Source organism: Ips typographus, linkage group LG1 (assembly GCF_016097725.1).
Source record: "Ips typographus isolate SLU linkage group LG1, UJ_Ityp_2.0, whole genome shotgun sequence".
Classification (NCBI taxonomy): Eukaryota; Metazoa; Arthropoda; class Insecta; order Coleoptera; family Curculionidae; genus Ips; species Ips typographus.
Window position 1 is genome coordinate 1 of NC_138422.1, and position 16,728 is coordinate 16,728.

The 16,728-nt window shown below is 36.0% G+C and overlaps 1 protein-coding gene and 2 long non-coding RNA genes across 6 annotated transcripts in view; 1 reads left to right on the plus strand and 2 right to left on the minus strand.

The window, feature by feature from the left end:
- Nucleotides 1-4,333: 4,333 nt before the first annotated feature.
- LOC145728678 (uncharacterized) lies at nucleotides 4,334-5,132 on the minus strand. Its single transcript, XR_014178138.1, has 3 exons — nucleotides 4,804-5,132; nucleotides 4,568-4,726; nucleotides 4,334-4,485 (listed from the first exon to the last, which is right to left on the minus strand). It is a non-coding gene; the product is annotated as an uncharacterized LOC145728678 (long non-coding RNA).
- Nucleotides 5,133-5,447: 315 nt separating this feature from the next.
- Nucleotides 5,448-7,114, plus strand: LOC145731212 (uncharacterized). Of its 3 annotated transcripts, none has more exons than XR_014178766.1 (5): nucleotides 5,448-5,465; nucleotides 5,751-5,904; nucleotides 5,967-6,146; nucleotides 6,331-6,404; nucleotides 6,738-7,114. It is a non-coding gene; the product is annotated as an uncharacterized LOC145731212 (long non-coding RNA). The 3 variants fall into 3 exon arrangements; XR_014178761.1 differs by lacking the exon at nucleotides 5,448-5,465 and adding an exon at nucleotides 5,510-5,638; XR_014178760.1 differs by lacking the exon at nucleotides 5,448-5,465 and having other exon boundaries at nucleotides 5,669-5,904.
- Nucleotides 7,115-8,240: 1,126 nt separating this feature from the next.
- Nucleotides 8,241-16,728, minus strand: part of LOC145738889 (uncharacterized) — an 89,646-nt gene continuing 81,158 nt past the window's right edge. For both annotated transcript variants that reach the window (XM_081994013.1, XM_081994024.1), the window contains one exon: nucleotides 8,241-15,769. In XM_081994013.1, coding sequence (XP_081850139.1) covers nucleotides 13,187-15,769 — 2,583 coding nt within the window. In that variant the 3' untranslated portion in view covers nucleotides 8,241-13,186. The remainder of the gene's footprint in view (nucleotides 15,770-16,728) is intronic.

Consider the following 16,728-nt stretch of genomic DNA (forward strand, 5'->3'; position numbering starts at 1 on the left):
TAACCTAACCTAACCTAACCTACCCTAACCTAACCACCTAACCTACCTAACCTAACCTAACCTAACCTAACCTAACCTAACCTAACCTAACCTAACCTAACCTAACCTAACCTAACCTAACCTAACCTAACCTACCCTAACCTAACCACCTAACCTAACCTAACCTAACCTAACCTAACCTAACCTAACCTAACCTAACCTAACCTAACCTAACCTAACCTACCTACCTAACCTAACCTAACCTAACCTAACCTAACCTAACCTAACCTAACCTAACCTAACCTAACCTAACCTAACCTAACCTAACCTAACCTACCTAACCTAACCTAACCTAACCTACCTAACCTAACCTAACCTAACCTAACCTAACCTAACCTAACCTAACCTAACCTAACCTAACCTAACCTACCCTAACCTAACCTAACCTAACCTAACCTAACCTAACCTAACCTAACCTAACCTAACCTAACCTAACCTAACCTAACCTAACCTACCTAACCTAACCTAACCTAACCTAACCTAACCTAACCTAACCTAACCTAACCTAACCTAACCTACCGATCACTCTCTCAATAAGGCGCGCGATAGCAGTACCGTGCCTCCGGGCGGTTTTCCGTTAAGGTCAAACACGTCCGCCGGCTTTTACAGTCGGGAGCGCCTAGCCTACCGATCACTCTCTCAATAAGGCGCGCGATAGCAGTACCGTGCCTCCGGGCGGTTTTCCGTTAAGGTCAAACACGTCCGCCGGCTTTTACAGTCGGGAGCGCCTAGCCTACCGATCACTCTCTCAATAAGGCGCGCGATAGCAGTACCGTGCCTCCGGGCGGTGTTCCGTTAAGGTCAAGGACACATAGAGATGTAACAGAAGCTAAAATGTAATAGAAGCTGAAACATAACCGGTGATGAAAAAATTGAATTTTAGCAATACGTATGTAGGAAAGAAAACAAAAAACAACTCATAACATATTTTCTTTTTTAAATTAATTTGTGGTTCTGATAAGAACCGTTTTGGTAAAAAATAAAATAAAATTACTTATAAGGTAACTGGAAAATCGCTGCTTGTAAGATCCCCTACTAACCTACGTACCAGAGCAATTTTTCTTTCTGCACTTTCTCGGTGCAAATCCATTTGGGGCACACTCGAAGCATAAGATTCTTCGGCATCTTGTGCTTCATTGTGTAAGAGACGCAGCCGATCCAGTAACTCCTGACAGCGACGTAATTTTTTTATACCTCGTCCATTATGTTGCAATCTAGCTCTTGATCTTGTTTGATCTATTTCTTCGTCGTCCGAACTTGAATTGGCAAACTCTACATCGACCGACTCATACCGCTCCCTCAGGGCTTCTTTCCCGGTCTTCTTGTCCAATGACATAACAGGAATGTTCAACGAACTTTTCGACAAAGATGCGCCGATATCTTCATCATCGGATAACGACACACACAAAAGAGAATCATCAGATTTAACCAGACAGATTTAACAGATTAACCTAACCTCCCGTTACCGAGATATTGAATTTCAAAAAGTACCTAAAAAACCTCTCTAATACCCCCCCAGTCTTTCAATTTTTTTGAAAAGTGAAAAATTTTAAAGTGCTTTTTTTGTGCTTATTTCACCTAATTTAATGTTCTTTTGTATAAATATGCCCTTTGCTGTGCATTGGAACCCTTATGGAACAAAAAAAAAATTGAAAATTTTGACAAAAAATGGCATTTTTCGAATTTCTGAAAGGTTCAAAGTGGTTATTTCCCTTAATTTGAGGTCCTTTGGTATAAATATATCCTTTGCTGTGCATTAGAACCCTTATGGAGCAAAATAAAAATTTGCCAAAATTGCACTTTTGACAAAAATTGAATTTTCACACTTTTTGAAAAATCGTAGCTCTTTTATTTAAATTCGCAGAAAATTCGTTCCAATGCCATTCGAAAAAGCATAAAAAATACTACAAAATGGGTTAAAAATGGCCTCTGTAGCTCCTCCCGTTACCGAGATATTGAATTTCAAAAAGTACCTAAAAAACCTCTCTAATACCCCCCCATTCTTTCAATTTTTTTGAAAAGTGAAAAATTTTAAAGTGCTTTTTTTGTGCTTATTTCACCTAATTTAATGTTCTTTTGTATAAATATGCCCTTTGCTGTGCATTGGAACCCTTATGGAACAAAAAAAAAAATTGAAAATTTTGACAAAAAATGGCATTTTTCGAATTTCTGAAAGGTTCAAAGTGGTTATTTCCCTTAATTTGAGGTCCTTTGGTATAAATATATCCTTTGCTGTGCATTGGAACCCTTATAGAGCAAAATAAAAATTTGCCAAAATTGCACTTTTGACAAAAATTGAATTTTCAGACTTTTTGAAAAATCGTAGCTCTTTTATTTAAATTCGCAGAAAATTCGTTCCAACGCCATTCGAAAAAGCATAAAAAATACTACAAAATGAGTTAAAAATGGCCTCTGTAGCTCCTCCCGTTATCGAGATATTGAATTTCAAAAAGTACCTAAAAAACCTCTCTAATACCCCCCCATTCTTTCAATTTTTTTGAAAAGTGAAAAATTTTAAAGTGCTTTTTTTGTGCTTATTTCACCTAATTTAATGTTCTTTTGTATAAATATGCCCTTTGCTGTGCATTGGAACCCTTATAGAGCAAAATAAAAAAATTGAAAATTTCGACAAAAAATGGCATTTTTCGAATTTTTTTTGGACGCTAGAACGCGTCAAAATTCTTTTACCCTAAAATCACATATTTTGGGACACACGTCGATTTGACCCTAAATAACTCTCTTATTTGACAAGTTACGTCAAAATGTCATAGAAACAAAAGATAGAGCAGATTTCAAGCTTTCTAAAAATGTCCCCCCTTGAGCTGATTGATAACACCGTTTGGACGCTAGAACGCGTCAAAATTCTTTCACCCTAAAATCACATATTTTGGGACACACCTTGCTTTGACCCTAAATAACTCTCTTATTTGACAAGTTACGTCAAAATATCATAGAAAACAAACGATAGAGCAGATTTCAAGCTTTCTAAAAATGTCCCCCCATCAGCTGATTGATAACACCGTTTGGACGCTAGAAGGCGTCAAATTTCCTTTACCATAATATCACATATTATATTGTAAATATTTTTCAGTCAGATTTCATGTCTCTTAATCCGGCCGAGTTCCTGGCAAAGAAATTTTACACAATTAACACAGTCAGTTAAAATGTTAAATTTTAGATCTAACTCTGTTAGTTTTTGAGATATCAAAAAACCGACTGCACCAGAGTCTTTTCCGGGACATTTTAACATAAAATGACACCGAGACGTCAACTGTAACTTGACAAATAAAAAAGTGGTATTTTTTGACAGTTCGAGGCCGCCATATTGAATTTTGTGTCAAAATATTGACTTGCACCTCATTTTAAAGCAAATTTCACGTCACAACACTCAGGTCACAAGTAAGTAAGCCTCGTTTATTATAAAAATAAAGTAAGTAAGGTACCTATAAAGCGGCGGATGATATCTGGGGGTAATAAGGTATATTACCCGCAGATGAGATGGGCCAATACTGCAGTAATTGCCGTCGTGTGCATGAATGTAGGGGGAGGGCGAGTCTAGTTCAGCCCCGTAAAGGGTGACACGCAAGGTGCTCTTTAAGTTCCGAGAGAACCCTTCTCTTTTTAGAGACATGAATAAATACTTTTTTTTCAAAATCGGTCCGTTTAGGTATTACTGCAACAAACAATACACTAGGTTCACATCTGCTCGTGGAAGATGTGGCAACATAGGGCACAGTCTCAACTGACAGTCGGCGGCTAAACATTTTGAGATTAGGAATTTTAAAAAATTTAAAAACAGCAAAAACTACAAACAGAAGAAATAAAAACTTAATTTAGGATTGTTTAAGTGTATTAATTAGTGTTGCAACACTTGGTGGTAAACAAACCAATCAAACTTTGGCTTGGGAACAACCACATTCAATTTTAATTATCTGGAAAGAGCACTGGAGCACTGGAGGTGCATTCAAAGGAGTCCTCATTAACAGCCCAATCCATAAAATTTGCAAGAAACGAAAGGCAGGCAATGTGTGTCCAATCCTGGAGACTATTAGGAAGTTCTTGCAGTTTGGTGATGATGTAGCAGTGTTTTAACTTACAACAGAATTGTTGCTGTTTTAACAACTTGCTTTTGTGATTTAAATTGCTTATTTAGGTATTTTCTTTTGTAAATTTACTCAGCAGCATTAAATACATATCAATTTTGTTTTGTTGTGTGATTTATTATACCAAAGAGCAGGTAGGTAAATTATCAAATTTTATGAAGAAAACTAGACTTTTGATAAAAAATAAACTCTTCTTAAAGATTTTATTTGTATATTTCATAATGAATACAATTAAAATAGTAATTTAACCTACTATCTGATGTAAAATACTGTATTTAACAGTAGCACCATCTGTTTCTAGCCTTATAGGTAGTCAGAGAAGTATAGGCAAGGGGGGCTAATTCTGTAAAATAATGGCATTTGATCAAATTTACATATTAAGTAACATAGTTAGGTACCTATGTCCTATATCTTTCTAATGTTACCTGAAATATTTCAACACTCTGCATATGGATTTTGACAACACCATTATAACCATTGCTTCAAACACCTTTCGTTGTTCAGTCACCAGGAGTCTTTTACAGCAGCCGTTGATAATGGGACCCTTTCAAAGCATGATAAGCAAACTCCAGAAAGGTACCTACCTGAAACATAAGCTATTTAGTATTAGCAGCTCATTAAAAGGTAAGGGCCTTCCTTTTTATAATATTAGGTTAATCACCTTGTCAGCATCCATGTTTCTTTGATTGAGAAACAACCACTGGCTTGAATAAACTTGGTTCTTGGGACTAAGTAAATAGGTACCTATATGCATGGGCTGTTTCATTGTGATTGTGTGTTTTTTATTAGAAAAGGCATTCTTTTCTGTTTTCCTTCAGAATGTTTCACTGGGCCCCTTGATAGTTGCAAAGTGTAGGTGGGTGGCATTTTCAAAACTCTCTTCCCGAAACATACACACACACACACATTATCTAGGTACCTATCTAGTATCGCAGTAGTTACATCGAAATATTGTAAAATTTACATCAAAAATAAAACATTTCGCTTTGTTTACTATTAATTTGCCAACAATGGCGGCCGATGACGTCAAAATTCTATCGCGCTCGGAAAAAAATGGACCATATCATAGAAAACAAAAAATATCCCCACATGAGTTGATTGATAACACCGTTTGGCCGATCTCGAACTAAGTGACAGCTACTGTCATTTTGACAGCTGGAATGGATTCCTCGTCCCCAAATTAGTCGAAAATGAGTACCATCAACCCTAGTGAAATCGGACTGGTTTTGACGTTATTAGCTGTCAAAGTGACCGGAACAAAACGTGTGTGAACTCGCGCCAGGATACAAAATTAAAAATAAGCGAGCGTCTTGGAAAACGGAGGTGCGAACGACAATTTGCGACGTTGCCAAGTCTCATCATATCACCCATGTTTTGAAGCAGTCTATGTTATGTTTTGAAATGTGATTAATAAAAATAAGTAGTTTTCACCAATATCATCGAATAATCTAATATAGAAGTGTGCAGCTATAAAAGGAATATGTTGATTTAAAATGGTAGGAGCGGGTATGGCAACGCCGCGCTAATTAGTAATTTCTTGTTTACGTTTTGTGGTGGAGAGAGAAAAATATGGTGTTTGAGTGACTTATCATTTTCTGTAAATTTTAGATTTCCTGCAAATCCAGAAATGGCTCTGGTTGGCACTTTTGGGTCTTGATGAAAATCCTGTAATAGGGAAAAGAGAGGCTTTTGGCAACTTTCAAAGTGTCTTAAAAGGTTTCAGGACTTTCTGTAACATTCTAATCTCTATTAGCAGCTTGTGGTAAGTTAAAATGTCCATTAGAATGTTTCAAACGCCTGTGGCACTTTCAAAACAATTTTCAGAGGCTTCTGTCACATTCAAATCTCTATTTAATGTTTTTGGCACATTAAAATGTCCCTCAGAATGTTTCAGAGGCCTCTGGCACATTCAAAATAGTTTTGACTGGCTTCTGGCAACGTTCAAAGTCTCTTAAAAGGTTTCAGGACTTTCTGGAACATTCTAATCTCTATTAGCAGCTTGTGGTAAGTTAAAATGTCCATTAGAATGTTTCAAACGCCTCTGGCACTTTCAAAACGATTTTCAGAAGCTTCTGTCACATTCAAATCTCTATTTAATGTTTTCGGCACATTAAAATGTCCATTAGAATGTTTCAGAGGTTTCTGCCAACTTTAGAAGACTCTTAAAGAGATTCAAATATATTTTTAGGAAGACAAAATGTGTAAACAAGACTACCAGAGCTACCAGATCAAGTGGTCTAGCATCTGAAAAACAAGGCATTGGTGAGTCTCTATAAGTATTTGTTATTTCCAGATCATACATACAGTAATAAATCTGTATGAGAACGAACTGAAGAATATTAATGAGAACTTTGGTTTGCTGGTACAATCTCGAAGTTGAAATGAGTAATATTTATTAAATAACTGGGATACGGTATATGTCAAATTGTACAAAAAATAGTGTCAATATCACAAACAGAAACAGCTTTATTACTGATTTCAGACAAATTAGTTTCTAGACAAGATAATTTTGTTAGCCACACATTTGTTTGTTATATTATTTTTGTTTTATTATATTTTGAAGAGTACAGTATTTTTATTATCTTCACTAACCAGGGGCAGTTGTCCTTTTGTGAGGTGGAGCGATATCATTTCTCTGCAACTTTAGTGGTGTCGAGTTGTATAATGACGAAAGACCTGTGACTCTTGGGAAGCCTTGACTGGAGGATGAGCATGTCTCTGCTGTTTGCAAGTGTCAACGGTTTGTACAACTGCTTGCGGATGCCTGTAGGGTTGGTACGGTTTCAGGTAGGACACGGGGGGTGACTGCTGCATTTGCTTACCCATTTGAAATACTCTACCAGAGAAAAATTGAAACTAGCAAGAGACAGCAACATAAATAAGGCAAACGGATCGATTGAATGCAACTGATTTTAATGACTATTTTTCAAGTATAGCTGAAAATATAATAAATAGTGTTGTTTGAATTTGAATTGATTGTCACCTTTAATGAGATAAGGGATATTATCCTGAATCTTAAAAATAGTCCTAGTAATTTCAATGTAAGGATCTTTAAATCGATGAGGGAGACAATTGTTTATCCGCCAACTAAGTTATTGAACCATTGTGTTAATGAGGGGGTTTTTCCTGACTGCCTGTCCATAAAAAAAGCTCTGTGGATGATGTATTGTTGGTAAGATCTTTGAATGTGCTTTAAAAAAAACAGATTAGTAGTTTCTTGGAGAACTGTGGCTTTAGAAATAATATGTCAACTAGCACAGCAATAGGTCAGCTTATCAGCTGCATACAGGATTGCTTTGAGGCACAGGCAACTTTTTTCGATTTTACTAAAGCATTTGACTGTGTGTCCCATGACCTCTTGATACGGAAGTTTTCGAGATCCTATCATCTTGGCCCTAGCAGCATTACGTTGCTCACGTCTCCTTTGGTGACTGTCTCTCTTGTAGGATCTCTCCCTGTGATGGATGGGGTCCGGTTCTCTTTTTAGTTGACATAGGTAACTGTCTAACTAACACCAGTTCAACTGTACTACTGTTTGCTCTATAAATTGCTCAAAAGACCTTGAACAGCTAATCGTTTGAGCATCAATGCAGCTAAGACACAGACTCTGGTCTTTGGTCTGAGACCAACCACTGTGAATACGTTTACCGACCCTGGACTCAAAACTGACCTGGAGGTGGCCAGTAACCTAACCTAACCTAAAAAACCTCTCTAGTACCCCCCCATTCTTTCAATTAAAAAAATAATAAAATTAAATATTTTAAAGTGCTTTTTTTTGTGCTTATTTCACCTAATTTAAGGTTCTTTTGTATAAATATGCCCTTTGCTGTGCATTGGAACCCTTATAGAGCAAAATAAAAAAAAAATTGCCAAAAATTGCACTTTTGCAAGAATGAAATTTTTAAATGATTGTAACTTTTTTATTTGAACTTTATAGATTTCACTAAAACGCCATTAGAATTAGGCCGCCATATTTAATTTTCTTCCAAAAGTGCAGAACTTTGCCTCCAGTTAACTAAAGCTCTATCAACTATAGTTACTGAGATAGCATTTCAAGGACACCTTGTATTATCGTTAAGGTAAATAAAGTGCAGTCAATATTCTTATGAAAAGTTTTATTTCGTGATCATCTTATGTATAAAGTGCGTAATTTATAGCTACTTACAACTGGTCTATTGATTATCAATATGCTAAATATGTACACATTTTCAGAAAATGCTCAATGTTTTACCAATGACAGTTTGAGGTGACTTCGCGCGTCTACAAGCTTATCTCTGAATCTTTACTAACATACATTACACAGTTTTTAACTAAAAATCAATCTTAACGTAGACTCTAATACCTTTCTTATTTACCTTAACAACAAATTATTAATTCAAACAGCTTTACTTAAAATAAAATGAACAATGACAATGTAGGTATTGACGGGGATTAAATTTAACAAGTTAGTTTTATGCATTTTAACTACTCGTATTTACATATTATGTAAACTTTATATATGTACAGTCATTGTAATGTTACAATTAAACAGTGTTACCCTGTGTATAATGAAAATCAGGAAAAAATGCATGACAAACCTAGTACCTAGACTTCTAGGCAAAAGATGCAGTACAGCTAAAATTATGTACAGAAACACAAATATTATGTACAATTACAAGAAATAAATATAATTGGAGATAATAAGAATTATGAGAATTGAATAAATTATAAATTAAAACAAAAACATATAATAAAAATACTAAATTAAATCAAATATTTAACAATAACAGATGTTACACAACAAACTATCTCATTTGTGATTTAGTTACTGGAATGAAGGTATTATTTGTTGGTTATCAACCCCTGTAATCACTCTAATGAGCCATACAATAAAGAAAACAGTGCGAGCAACACTTGATCAGATAAATCTATAAAAAAAAAAAAATAGTATGACTATTCAAAAACTATTTATTTTCAAATATCTTTTCAGAGACGTCAAAAAGGTAGGTTGTTGTAGCAATTAGCAACGATAAAAGAGAAAAACAAATCTTGGTGTTTAAAAATAATGACCGCTCTATTACGATTTATTTTTGTGGAATTAGAGCCAGGCATTCATTTTAACTCATAGTCACTTCTTCCACACGTCCACACAATACATACTTTCACTTATTATGAGTAGACTATTCGCATTTCAGTTTGGTTTCACATTTTTTTCGCAGATTCTTTGCGTAAATTGGACAATATACAAGTAGGACAAGTGAAAGAACACAACAATACATGTGGAAACAAAAGAAATAATTAATTTTCGTAGGGCTTTGTCAGTGTAGGAAAAGCAGAGACATACATGGTTTTCAATTTTTCAAAATTGAATGACAAATTAGTTGTTTCCTTTAGTGAAATATGTGCCATTGTCGCACATTATAAAAGCAATATTTATACTTGCTTTAGGTTTTTTTATTTGGTTTTTAATGTTGTATTTGTGTTTTCTCGTTTCTGTTCTGAGTGAGGTTTTTTTCAACTTGTTTTATTTTACATACTTTCCAATTGTTTGATTCACTTTATTTCAGTCTACCAAATAACACATGAGTAATATTCTTAACTGTCTATTTTGTTAATAAAATAGAAAAGTTGAAAACAAGTGTATGTAATGCGTTGGTTTTATTTTTTGCTTTCATCGGTTTTTTTCTGAATAACTGACTTGTTTATAAATACGTATAATAATTAAATGTAGATTATTATTAAAATGTAAGTATCGATAGATTTTTTCCGATTTTTAAACAACTATCTTTATATTTATAGTCGGCTTTTACTCCTCATAAAAACTGTGCTAAACAACTAGTAATTGTTGTTTTTTATATCAGCGATATAGTTATGTAATTTACGGACGGAGTATGTAAAAATACATTTAACTTTTTTGTTTATACGGACGTGAAGTACTCACTTCACGTAGTGTTTAGCGGCCGCAAAGTGCACTTTTTCTACGAGCGTGCGCGAAATAACATTCCCGCACTATGGTGAGAAAATGAAATTATGTGTCATATAACCTGAATTGTCATTTCATATAATAATTGTTTATTTATTATTAATAATAGTAACAAGTAGATTAGAAGTAATTATAAATTTATGGTAATCAAGTTTTATTTTTGTACCTAATATTTGTGCTGTTATATTTTAGTTACATACATATAAATATGTATAAAAGAACAATATGGTTTAATTCAGTATTATTAAAAATTTCCTTTTCAGTTTCAATTTATCATTTATTTTCAATTATTATTTTTTTCAATTATTGGAATCGCTCGTAGAAAAAATGATGTTCCTATCAAGCATGCGGGAAAGTGTCACTTTCCGCAACGGCCAAAAAAAATACAGGGAAAAAGTAAATTAACAATCACTGTGTCACCGTCTACTGTTATGGTTGCTGGTTATGATTGCTCAACGTGACTATTAAGTGCATCATTTGCCGCTTCTTTTAAATCGAAAGGAGTACAGAATTCATCATCCGATTTCATATAAGCATATACGAAAAATACTAAAAATGTGTCTGACAGGATTCAGGTTATTATCTAACGTCACGCCAACAAAGCGTAACCAGCAAACATAACAATAAATGTCACCGTGACTGTTAGACCCTATTCATATTATTTATCAAAAATTAAGAATTTCTAAGTGTATCTCGTTCGAACAAAAAATTTAGGTATACAAATAACAAGCACTACATATTATTTATGGAAAGTAACTATTGACATTTTATTGAAACTCGGGTTCAATAATTTTTTTCTCTAATTGATCTGAAAAAAAAATTGGCTAATGTTTTTACGAGTATTAACAAAATCATACTATGGTAATATATCGATGATCTATGTTCTATTTTTTTAATTGAATAATTGTAATAAATATTTGATAAAACTTTAACCCAGTTTATAAACACAATAATTGCAAATGCTTCTCCAAAATCTCCAAACGCGAAAAATAAAACAATAATAGATTGACTTATGCCCGTTTCCACAGTCTAAACTAAACTTATCTAAGCAGTCATTAAACTCAACTTAGTCAATGTTGGGGAAACAGACATAATAGAGTCAGGTAAATGTTTTGAATGTGACAAATGCAAACGTCACACAAAATATTTACCTATCTATTACGTTATTATTGCCCGTATTTATAAACCAATCTCAATATCATACTCAAGTACGATTTAGCAAAGTACGAGTCAAGGTTTGAGTACGACCCAAGTTTTAAGGTCGAATTAAAAACTTGAAGTTGGCTTTGGCTTTGACGTTCAACATCAACGCGGCAGCATCTGGAACGCCAATAACAATCTGACGGCAAATATAAATAGCTAAATGCAATTACGATTATTTTATCTTTCGACGCCAAAGCCAACACCAAATCCAAATACAACTTCAAGTTTATAATTCGCCCTTTATAAACAGAACTTCGGTAATTTTCGGCGAAGCGTGGGTTATACTGAAATTATTAATTACATATACAGGTGTGGTAAATCCAAAAGCGATCATAGGAAAACCGTGTAACGGACAGAGAAACGTAGGTAAATGCATGCGCGGGAGAAAGACAGAAAACGAAAAAAATATCAAGTAGGCCATATTTTCAGTGCGCTGTTGCCAAATGCCGTAAGTAAGTTTGTCGACAGTATTGAATACTTACGGCGTTTGGCAACAGCGCGCTAAAAATATGGCCTACTTGACATTTTTTTCGTTTTCTGTCTTTCTCCCGCGCATGCAATTACGGTAGGACATCTTTTTCACCCTAGTTGTACAATATACTATTTTAGTGCGACTCTGTCTACTGGCACCGTTCTGTCTTTCTGTTTAAGTCTTAAAATGAATAATCTAATGGTATAACAATTAACATAATAAAAGACATATAAATGTCTTCCAGAGAAAATCAAATGAATGTTTTTGTTGTAAAAATATAAAATTGAAATTTGCAAAATGATATAGGTAGGTACAGATAAAAACTACTGAACAAACAAAATTGTCTCTTTGCATAGAAGCTTTCTACCAACGACGGCGGCGACATAAACCTGATGGCATCATTTGACAGTAAACTTGATTGATTTTTTTTGTGACCGACTGTCAGATTGATTAAACAATACTCTATTTAAAAACTAGAAAGAGCAATTGTGAATTAGGTTGGTAATAGCGGTCAAATGTGACTGGCCAGTTGGCGGTATGATTTACACAGCAGAAATCACAAATAAACAGGTTATAGTTAATCACTGTCTATCTGTTTCTTTAGCATTCTAAAGTTTTTTCTTGCATCAGAGTAGTTTCAACTAGATCAAGAACCAGTGTTCCGATGTGAATAATTCCCTACCAAACATGCGAAAGCAATTGGAATTAGGCCATTTGTATCGTGAAGAAAAGCAATTTATAGTATAAAAAACAAACATATATTAAATGAAGACCCGGATTCAAAAACCCTATTTACTCGTATTTTATCAAAAATAAGTGAAGTGAAGCAGGTAATGAATGATTGGAAACTCAAGTTTAGCAGGCAATTTTTATGTTTATGACAGTTAAACTTTCAAATATGTTCTTACACATATATATTTTTTATATCGTATATATTTTATACACCGTCACTATAACTTCGTTTATCTAATCTAAACATCATCAAACTTATGCCAATGTCACCCAAACCTATAAATTAAATCTGGGGATTTTTTTTGGTAACTTTTGCTTGTGTATGTCAGGCTTCTTCATTCGCTCTTCCTAGTTTCTTAAATAAGGTATACACCCTTATTAAGTCATTAACGTCTTAACTATAATAAGTCATACAAAGCATTAAATGGACAGGCACCCTAAAAATATTTACTAACTAATCTAAAAAGGGCAACTCCGTCGTTATATTAGCAAAGTCTTACTATGTATCATTTCAAAAACGCGAAACAACAGTTGGGGCAAGTTTGTTTCTTTAAATCTCTTAAAGGCACCGAGAGATAATTAAGTGAGCTTGGGGGGCGGACAAACCAAAATCGTGAAATTTCATACGGTCGTTTCGCGATCCATATGTATAAACTCTACGGGAGGTCCTTTATGTCAAGAATTGAGGCTGGAATCCAAGAGTCTCGGGCCCATGTTGAGCTTTTTTTTTGCCAATTTTCGTCGTCTTTGCGCTCTCAATCGATGAGCTGTCAAACAGATGAGAACAAAGACAGATGCAAAAACGGCAAAACCGGCCGCCATCGCTGCTAACGGTAAAGAGTTCAACAGCTTTGAGGCGGCACCGCACTGAGCCTCGGCTTCATCGTACCCAGAAGGACAATTGTCTCGCCCGTCGCACCATAAAGACGGACTGATACAAGCGTCCAATTCTGGACACTTGTAGAAACACTCTAAGTCGGTATCATTGGTACTTACGTTAACGGGCACCTGCAGTTGAGTTAGAAGAGAGTGACGAGATCGAGATATTTCCAACCAATTGAAAGCGGCCACTCCAGATTCCATTCCAATCCACTCCAAAAGAAATTGGGGTGGTCTCTGAACGAGATGAGTGAGACCCTCCCCCCGCCACTCTTCGCTAAACACTTGAACGGATAGGGGCCGAGCGCCCGGTTCAGCAGGACAAATCACGCGAATTAGTTTCGGAGGTTTTCCTGTGTAAATCAGTATCCGGTTGGAGTTGGGACACCTGGAAGATTCATCAGCCCGCGGTTTTAATGGTAGAAATGCTCCCCAAGTTAACAGGAAGAGGCTTTTGTTGTGTCGAGCTTCGACAAGCCACGGTAATCCCGAACAAATCGACTCGGTATTGTCCGCCGGAGGATAATTAAACTGCACCTCTCCACCATCTCCCGTAAGTCGCTGATCTCGTGGACAACTATTCATTTTTATTAGTTCAAAAACGGCATGAAAATGAAGCACCGTATAATCTTCGGTTATTTTCATGTCGCTTGCTTTAAAATGAAGCTCCAAAACGCTAGACGAAGACACGAATACTAGCGGCTTACTGGACAGAGTTGAGTTGTCGCATACGCAACCTTTTGGCATTTGAATATCGGGCCATGGCACTTCGTAAACACTAAACTCTGCCATTGTTCCTCCGCTGGCACCGTAATACTCGCAGATATAGCGGCCGCTATGGGGATCAGAAATAGTCTCACAAGATGGCGTCAAGCCAAAAGAAGCATTGTTAATAGTCAACTGTATTCTTTCATTAACGCCTGCTTTAAACCGATATATGCAATGAAAATGTTTACTACCACCTCGTCCGAATAAAAACACATTTCGAGGTCCGGTAATTTCACCCACGTGTTGTCTTTTAAAAATCCGATTACATTGACCTGTTGAATCTGCGCTTTTTTTATCTGGCCAAGGTTCTCCACCTAGTCGAGTGTCGACGAATTCGTATTTTATTTTAAAAGAAGCCGGATGTAAAGCGGTGCCATCTTCGGTGTGGTGTTGAAGTACCAAGTCTTTGCCGGATGATATGTAACTTTCATCATTGGAACAGGGCCGCGTGACTCTGGTCGAGTTATTTAAAGCGCTGTGATCGCAAAGCAACGGCGGTTGATCACATTTGTCTTCGATCAAAGTTCTATCATCCCAAATGCGTAAACGTGTAAGACAACCGCCACCGAAAGAACTGTTTGCTAACAACGCGTGTCCGTTTTCACCCAAAAGCAGCGGTCGTTGGCTATACGATGTAAAACTAATCCAGACAATGTCACCCGGGAACCCGAGAAATTTATACGTGCAAGTCGTATTTGGCGGAAGAGAATGCTTCGGGCTTATGAGACTGCCTTTGCGTCCTTTACCGGTCCATATTTCGTCGCTTTCCGGACTCGTCGCGTTAATATTAAATTCGCACTTGTGGGTATGTCTAGCAAAATCCAGAGAATCTGAGTCGGCGAATATTATATCTACGTCCAGTTCGAACCCTTTAAGAGGAGATTGGCTCGGCGGCGAATGCAAGGGAATGCTGTAGGGAGACGAGTGGAACGCGACCAACATTTCCGGTCCTCTAGATACGACTCTGGGTAACCAATCTCCCCCGCAATATTTTGCCAACACGGGATCATCAGTTGAGCCTCCGTCATAGAAAATTAAGTGATCCCTTTCACCAGTGCAATCTCTCCAAGCTCGAAGGGCTCGGGCAGTTTTATTCAATCCAGCCACGTTAATCGATCGCTTCATATGCATTTTGTGAGCGGCTTCCTGTCTCACTGCAATCATGGCATGTTTGCAGGTAGGCACGAATTTTTGCTTTAGACTCCAATAGCACGAAACGTTTCGGGGATACATACCGGGGTAATTGGGAGATTGTAAACGACAAGGTTTCCGATAACACTCCTCGAATTGTCTGGTACAGTAAGTACCGGGAGCAACCTGACCTCTTTCTAATGGCGTTTTTAATGAACCGAATCTTACTATAGCTTCTTTACGGGTTACAAAGCGATAACGTAATCGAAAGCTAAATGGCAATTGGGGTGATGCGAACAGCTTTACGCTTGCAGTCACTGTTGACGTTTCGCTATAGTATGTGGCAGGACCAGATGATGTTCCACACCAGGAACCACCGGTGAAGGGTCTACCCAGTTCGCTCAGTTGCATGTATCCGTCGGGACAGCCATCTAGAGCTGTGGATTCGTATCGTCCCAATTTGAATTCGTCAAATATTAACTGAAAAAGAAAAGAAGAAAAAGTTAATGTTTCTACTACTTATTTTTTTATTATAAATATCACTTTTCCGCACACATTTAGTTTGAAAGCGTTACTTTATCGGAGTGAAGAAAAGTAAATACATATTTGAGCGATGCATGACTTATTAACTATTTTAGTTTTTATCATTTGTATAGATTATAGATAGATGGATTATTGCATTTGCCCTACAGCTGTGCCAAACAATTTTGGTTTAAACCCCGGTTTTACAATCACAGAATAAATCATCCATAATTTAACGCTCTGCTTGGTATACTTACATTTTATTCGTCGGATAAAAAAGGGAGAACCATTAAAAAAATAAAATATTACACTATTTTCAACTAAGTTGAAATAGTTATTTTGTGTTGGTAGCTGTTCCTATTGTGTTAGTAAACAAATCAAATTTCAAATAATTCAAACCACTTTTTATTGATGTTTCACGTTGACAGAGTTAACTACGACTTCACAAAAGTTAACTACTATAAATGTGTGTCGTGACGACTTAAGCTTCAAAACCACTCCAAAAAGTTTGATCGAGGAAATTGGCCTATTTTTATATTCTCTGATGACGGTGGTTGAGTTTCCACCGAAACGTTAGAAGGTGTACACCGAAACGTTTAGGTATCAAGACCAAGCCTAGGTCAGTGGTCTTGTGTTGGGTACGACTAGGTTAATGTTATTTTCAACTTAGTTGAAAATAGTGTAAAATTTTATTTTTCCAAAAATCCTTTTTGGTGAGGTAAGAAGGAAGAAGAAAAAGTCCCAACAAGCAATAGGAAATGTATTATGAAATGTGTTATTTGTATTAAGAGTTTTGACAGTTGTTTTACAGGACATTCCTAGAATAGCGTTATACTTTGATTTTCAAACTGAGACGTAAACAATAATTATTATATGCTTGCTTTTATTCAGATTGTAATAAAATACAATCACTTTTT